Raw genomic sequence first — 7,018 nt, 5'->3', positions numbered from 1 at the left:
GAGGGAAGACCGGAGCGTGAGATTGGCAGGCGGATCGGAGCGGTGTCCGTAGTTATGCGGTCGCTGTATCGGTCTGTTGTGGTGAAGAGAGAGCTGAGCCGAAAAGCAAAGCTCTCAATTTACCGATCGATTTTCATTCCAATACTCACCTATGGTTCATGAGATATGGATCATGACCGAAAGAACGAGGTCCCGAATACAAGCGGCTGAAATGAGCTTCCTCCACAGGGTGGCGGGGCGCTTCCTTAGAGATAGGGTGAGAAGCTCAGTCACCCGGGGAGAGCACGGAGTAGAACCGCTTCTCCTCCACATCGAAAGGAGCCAGTTGAGGTGGCTCTGGCATCTATTCCGGATGCCTCCTTGACGCCTCCCTGGAGAGGTGTTGCGGGGATGTCCCACTGGGCATAGGCCCCGGGGAAGACCCAGGACACACTGGAGAGGCTACGTCTCTCGGCTGGCCTGAGAACGCCTCGGGGGGCCCCCCCAGAGGAGCTGGAGGAAGTGACTGCATCTCTGCTTAGACTGCTGCCCCCGCGACCCTGTCCCGGATAAGCGGAGGAAGATGGATGGATGGTATGGAATTTATGAGGGAAAATAACTTTAGGTTACAAAAGGGAAAGTGAAATGCAAATTTGTAGAGCCCGAGCAGATAGTCCAAGTGGGGTTACCGTAGTGTGACGTTACCTTCAGTCGAAAGGACCCCGAACTGAAATTCCAGGCCGAACGGTTATGATATCTGCACCCTGTCAGTCTGAGTTTCTATGGCAACCACTCTCACCAATCAGGAACTAGTTTATTTTGCAGGTACTTCCTGTTTGGAACGCCAAGGGGGGAGGAGGCACTCAGCTCAGTTCTTGTATACAGTCAATGGTTCCCTCCAGAACTTTTTGGTTCTGTTTCTTTGTTTTGAGGTAATAATGAAGTTGTAACTCTAAATGAACACATGCAAATGGGAATTTGTCAGTTGTGATTTTGTTTGTCAAACTTTACCGTAGAAGGTGCAGATGCAGAGTTTTGGTGCGCAAGTTCTCACATTCTATTTACAAGTTCTCACATCAAACCTACAAGCTCATCCATTTTGACACCCTTTTATCCTCATACTTTGGGGCAGTAGCGGTTTTAGGCAAGGGCTGTAGGGGCGATTGCCCGGGGTGCAAATTGAAAGGGGGGGGCGGCTCCATGCTTGGAAAAAAACAAAAGAAATCTTCCCCTCTTTCGTTTTTTAATTATCTATTATATCACAGAGTTGCCCCCCCCCGCAGCTGCACACGCTCCTGTCTTTAAGGAGGAGCCCAAAATGTGTATGAAGGAAAAGGGGAGGGGTGGGCGGCGCAGGCTGACAGGTGAAACGCTGATTGCGCAACACCTGGATCATGGCGTGCCTCTAGATGACTCAGCTCATGCTAACAATGTCGTTATGAACTATTGTAGACATTTTTATTCTTTATTTTCCATATAAATGTATTTTTGATGTCTGCCTGTTAGTTGGTGTCAGTATTTGACACAAAGGCAGCAGGTAATGCAGGAAAACAGCTGCACTTCATGAGATCATAAATAAACTATAGATCATTTGTTTATAAATGGATTGAGGTCCATTTCCTGTGAAGCAACAGGTAAGACGTCCAAGGATGGGGGGAGGCGGATCTGGGGGGGGGGTCAGGAACAGGAAGTTAGATTCCTTCAGATCAGACTCACCTGGTCGATCGTTTCCGCCGCTGACCTTCACCTTAGCCCGCCGCCTTATGGAGTACCCCCCCCCCCCCCCTCCTCTCCAAGTTGGACTTGAAAACTCCCTCACTGTCCTGCAGAAAGCATTTGCTGCAGAATCCAAAGCTTTTGGTGCTCAAGCGTTCAGACAGATGAATGTCTGACACTCTTCCTGGATTCTTTTATTAAACAGACATACAGACGGTGATAAACAGGCACATCGTCATCAACAGAGGTGGAACCGAGCTGCTGAGGAGTCCAAAAGCAGACGGGCCAAACAGAAAAAAGCTGCAAAACCTTCATTAAATATGTCCTTGAGTTCTTCTAGTCATGGATCCTGCAAAGAAAAACAGAGAATCACTCCTGTGGTTTCCACACGGCGTCAGAAGCGTCATCCAAACGTTTGTCGGGTTCGTAAATTTACTCGTTTGGGGTCGTGAACGAGGTTCACCTCTGTGTCGTCTCATCAGCCAAAGCCACCTTCGGGTTTCTGTGCAGCAAATAATGCCACCTCAGGTCGTTCTGGCAGTTGGCGTACGCCATGCCGAGACCCGCTCCGGAGCCAAACGAAATGGGCCAGGCGTGCCCTACAAACCACAGTGATGACAGTAAAACGTTAGGATGACGGCGACGTTGTCCTGGTTTACAAAAGGTGTCATGTGCACAGAGAGAGAAAACAGGTGATTACTTTTGAAGAACAGAACAGAAAAGACGATTCCTAAGCCCAGTCCAGTTCCTGGAACACAGAAGATAAGATGAGACTTTATTCATCCCACCATGGGGAAATTCTTTAGTCCGCAGCAGCAAAAAAAGACATCCAAAAACCAAAAAGTGATATTCAAGCCAAATCAAAGTGACCTTCAGGTTCAACACAACAGAAAAACATCTGCAACAAATTAAATTAAACCTAAATAAATAAAAAATACACAGAACCCAGCATTAGCAGCTGCTAAATGATTTTTTACAAACATTTAATGTACATTTAATGTTTATTCACATTAGGACTGGTGTTTAAGCTCTGGAATATGAAAATAAAACATTCTGACTCAGACATTCCGAGATTTTCTCCAACCAAGGTTCAGAAAGAAACGCAGTTTAAAGGGTTTTGGACCGTGTTCCTAAGAACATCTGCGACCAACCCATCCATATTAAAATACAGACCGAGAATCTGCATCAACTATAGAACTTAGTTATGATAAGAAAAGATGATAAAGTGCGGCGCGTTAGCGAATGTTCTCCAAAAGAGAAAGCAAAACAAATTCACCTCATAGGATAAAAATCACTTTAAAACCATATGGTTTACTTCAATACTTCAAACTGTAGAGTAATAAAAAAGATAGTGAGATCTGCAGTTAAAGAAAAGTCTAATAAAAGCCGCCGCTGATGACGTAGCTGTCCTCCCTGAGCCCTTGTGGCTAGCTAGTTAGCTTCGCTCCCCATCAATGACAAAGTCCAAAATATTTGTTTTTCGTTTTCAGGTTGACAAAACCGGACAAACACGACTCTATTTACCCAGTTTAATGACACCATCTGCCAGGCATCGGTCCAGCTTCCTCCCCAGTTCCCTTTCAGACATTCTGGATCCGTTAGCTTAAAACGACAACTGTCAAATATAGGGCTCATGCGGCGTTTAGGTTCTGTGGGAAATCCGAGCTTTCTGACGATTGTCTTTTTAAAATGTCACTTAAATGTGACAAATATTGTTACAACCAAACTAATGGAAATTATGAAAGTTGCGTGAAAAGGTGATTTGATAGGTTTTTAATAGCCTAAAAGCGTTTGCGCTGTACTTTTTCCGATCTCGCGATAGGTTTTTAGTAAGTTGACTCGATGCTGCCGCCCTGCGTTCGAAGAAGGGACAACACCTCAAATGCCTTGGAAAAACACTTCTTTTATTATTATCGTTTGATTTTGTTTTACACCAAACCATGAAGTTAAACTGAATTCCTGAGATGAAAACAGAACGTTTTTCATTCATACAAAAAAATTAAAAAACACCTACTGCACAAAATGCAACAGCACAAACCAAACTTCTGTTCATTCAAACAAACAGGTAAATATAATCAGAATAAACTGCTTGTTTTCCCCAAAGGTCCTCTCTGTTGTGAAACAGAGCGGTGCTTGGCTTTAATAGGAGGCAGTAGAGATTGTGTGAACATCAGGGGTCCAAAAAAACTATGACGATTAAATATATATCTTTGGCAAAAAAATACTTTAAATCTACTTTGACAGCACGTGTTAGAATCTAATAAATACACCTCAAAGAACAGCTAATTGAATGCCGTCCACAGTAACACTTTAATTATTATCTTAGCTGCAGACAAGATGATAGATCTTTTTTTTGTATTAAAGATGCCGTATGACTTTCTATAAATAAATCCATTTGAGGGAATAAATTCACACGCAGAGCTCGATGGAGCTCATGAAGTCGGTTCTGCTGCTTCAGGCTGGTGGGGTTCTTCTTTTTTTGACATTTTGATGCTTTCTTTGCTGATGACCAAAAGGTCCTGAAGCTCCTTGTTCTCAATCTGAAAGAGAGAAAAAAACCAAGAGACTGAATACTTTCCTCCCAACGGACTCCATCTACTACTTTTCTTCTTCACTAAAACAAAAGATTTAAATGTGTACATGTGATAAGATTTACACGTCTTTCACAATTAAAATGTTGTACTGCCTATATTGTTTGTTGTTCTAGATAAAAGAAGAGTATGAAATAAAGACAAATGCCTACATTCTCTGTATTAAAGTATTTTACATAGAACATTTGAAAAAAACCAAAGTCTTGTTAAAAACGCCAACCTGGGACTGAGTTGCCTAAACACAGCAGTTTTCATCATTCTTAGTTTTTTTAATGTATATAAAATGATTTTATAGGAAAAAAGAACATTTATGCAATAAAGCTGCAAGAATCAAACAAATATGTGATCTTTAGAATGTTTTACTGGACAGCTTCCTGTTTTTTAGAAAAAGACATTTCGTTCAAAACCTTCAGGCTACAACTTTATCTCTGGAAGTTTTTAAGAGAAAAAAAAAGGTTTCTGTAAGTTTTAAGTGACGCAGTGAAGTCAGATCTGGAGGTGAAATGGATGGATGGACCAAAACAAAAGGAGTTCCTTCTCAGATCTTTGGTTCTTGTGACAAACGTCTGCTGTTGTGAAGGTTTTCGTGGGCCCTCCTCCGTCCCCTCTGCTGCTTTTAATACTGCTTTAGGGGGAAGAAATGACCTCTGACCTCTTGGGGAAAGAGGCTCGATCGTCGGTACTCACCTCCAGCTGAGCCAGCCTCTCTCGAACGGAGCAGTAGTGCTGATCGTCCACCTGAACGGCTCTTCTCATCACCTGACCCATCTCGCATATCTGCTCCACCTTGTTCTGCACTTCCTGTAGAGACAAGTAAAAACGCCACGAGTTTTCTCCCAAAGCCGGCCCTCAAAGAGACGATGTCACGCTGCACAAAGATGGTGTGAAAGACGCTGTACTTTGGCGTAATCCTGGTGGAGGCTCAGAACCGGTTTGGTGTCCAGCTCCTTCTTTGCCATCATCAGCTGCAGCATCTGCTTGCGGTACCGACCCATGATGAGTTCCAGAGCGTACTGGTGTTCTTCAAGAGACAGCCATAATTCTGAGGAGAAAGTCCACCCAGAGGGTTAGAACAAACACGACCCACCGTGGAAACCGCCCGAACAGAATCCTACCTTTGTTCTCCTGCTGCAGATCCTTGATTTGAGTGTTTTCTTGGGTCAGAAGAACATGAGGTTTGTACTTTGTGAGCTCCCGTAGTTCTGCATTGTCTTCCAAGTGCTGTCAAACAAAATGTACTAACATGTTATTTACTAGCAAAAGTTATCCATTAAAAAATCCCACTGGTATTTTCAGCAGCTATGGCCGCCCAGCACCTGAACGTCTCATCCGCCGAGTCTTTACCTTCTCCGGAAGGGCATTTCCCACCTCCTTCATGTCCTGCACTCTGCGGCTGAGGGCCCCGGACTGCTCGATCAGACCCTCGGCGGCCGTGTCGTGCTCCTTCAGCCTCTCGAGGAGGGTCCGAGCGTCGCCCAACACTTTCTCCAAAGTGCAGGCCATTTACTGGAAAGCGTCAGGTCCGCGGGGCGACGCGATCGAGCCCCTGCTTCACGAGCGCGGTTCCAGCGAAACTCCCTCCAACTAAGTTGGCTCGAGCTCGGCGCGTAACCGCGGCGCTTCCGAGCACAAGCCTTGCGGGAACTTTCCCGCCTAACGCCTGCACTGTTTTCACACGGTATGGAGAAAACGGTCAAAACAGCAAACAAACGCTTTAAAAGTACCCCCACCTATCCGTCAAGCAGACGATACACTGCGATCAATGATGACGTCACTTCCGCGTTTTCCCCGCCCCCTCTTATGATGCATTCAAAGACAATAATGATAAGGAAAAATAATGATTATCAATGAAAACGAATTAATCTACAACAAAACGTACTAATTTCTTTGCAATCAGAATCGAATAAAGTATATGAAGAAAAAGCAGGAGAAGCCTTTGTTAGATCCAGAAGAAAATGGTTAGAACAAGGTGAAAAATGTACTAAATACTTTTTCAACTGAGAACAAAGAGATTTTGAAATTTCCTGTCTGCGTCAAATTAAAATTGGTAATTCAATAAGTGAAGATACAAAAAAGGTTTCTCAATATGTTGCAAAATTCTATCAGGAAACTTACACTAAAATTTGCTTTAGAGAAGAAGATATTGAACTATTTATCAACAATATTAAAGAAAAGATTGGAAAAGTAATTGAAACCTTTGAAAAGTCTTGTGACCAGAAAATTAAAACAGAGGAAGTTGAAAATTGTAGTAAATCTCTTAAAGATAATAAAAGTCCAGCAAATGAAGGACTAACAAGTGAGTTTTATAAATGTTTTATTGCCAAATTAACCTCTTTTCTAGCTAATTTATTTGAAGAAGTGTTAGAAATTGGTATATTGCCCCCAACTCTCAGACAAGGCATCATCAAACTCATCCCCAAACCACAAAAAGATAAATTATGCATAGAAAACTGGAGACCAATTAGTCTGTTAAACAATGATGCTAAAATATTTGCTCTCATTTTTACCAAAAGATTAAAACCAGGACTGGATAACATTATTGAAGAAGAATGATCTGCTTTCATGCCTGGTAGAAATATTGCCAACAATATCAGATTAATACTAGATATCTTCTTCCTCTTTCGGCTTCTCCCATCAGGGGTCGCCACAGCGAACGCGTGGTAAACAGGGCGTGGTAAATTTGGCAACGTTTTTATGCCGGATGCCCTTCCTGACGCAACCTTCTCAAACTG

General features: G+C 43.2%; 1 protein-coding gene across 1 annotated transcript; it reads right to left on the bottom strand.

The window, feature by feature from the left end:
• Nucleotides 1-1,871: 1,871 nt before the first annotated feature.
• On the bottom strand, nt 1,872-6,060 carry sike1 (suppressor of IKBKE 1). The gene is made up of 8 exons (XM_004070234.4): nt 5,631-6,060; nt 5,402-5,507; nt 5,186-5,328; nt 4,974-5,087; nt 3,220-4,235; nt 2,396-2,443; nt 2,132-2,294; nt 1,872-2,044 (listed from the first exon to the last, which is right to left on the bottom strand). The coding sequence occupies exons 1-5, from the start codon at nt 5,787-5,789 to the stop codon at nt 4,128-4,130; spliced, it is 630 nt and encodes a 209-aa protein (XP_004070282.1). The 5' UTR covers nt 5,790-6,060; the 3' UTR covers nt 1,872-2,044; nt 2,132-2,294; nt 2,396-2,443; nt 3,220-4,127.
• Nucleotides 6,061-7,018: the final 958 nt, after the last annotated feature.

The sequence above is a fragment of the Oryzias latipes genome, chromosome 7 (assembly GCF_002234675.1).
Source record: "Oryzias latipes chromosome 7, ASM223467v1".
NCBI lineage: Eukaryota > Metazoa > Chordata > Actinopteri > Beloniformes > Adrianichthyidae > Oryzias > Oryzias latipes.
The sequence above is the reverse complement of the archived record's forward strand: the minus strand, read 5'-3'. Positions and strand labels throughout refer to the sequence as shown.

What these genes read in the sequence shown, in the direction of transcription:
- sike1 (XM_004070234.4), bottom strand. Translation starts at nt 5,789, where the DNA reads ATGGCCTGCACTTTGGAGAAAGTGTTGGGCGACGCTCGGACCCTCCTC. An exon ending in TCTGCAGCAGGAGAACAAAG is followed by an intron (nt 5,329 to 5,401) that starts GTAGGATTCTGT and finishes CTTTCTCCTCAG; the next exon opens with AATTATGGCTGTCTCTTGAA. An exon ending in TCCACCAGGATTACGCCAAA is followed by an intron (nt 5,088 to 5,185) that starts GTACAGCGTCTT and finishes TTGTCTCTACAG; the next exon opens with GAAGTGCAGAACAAGGTGGA.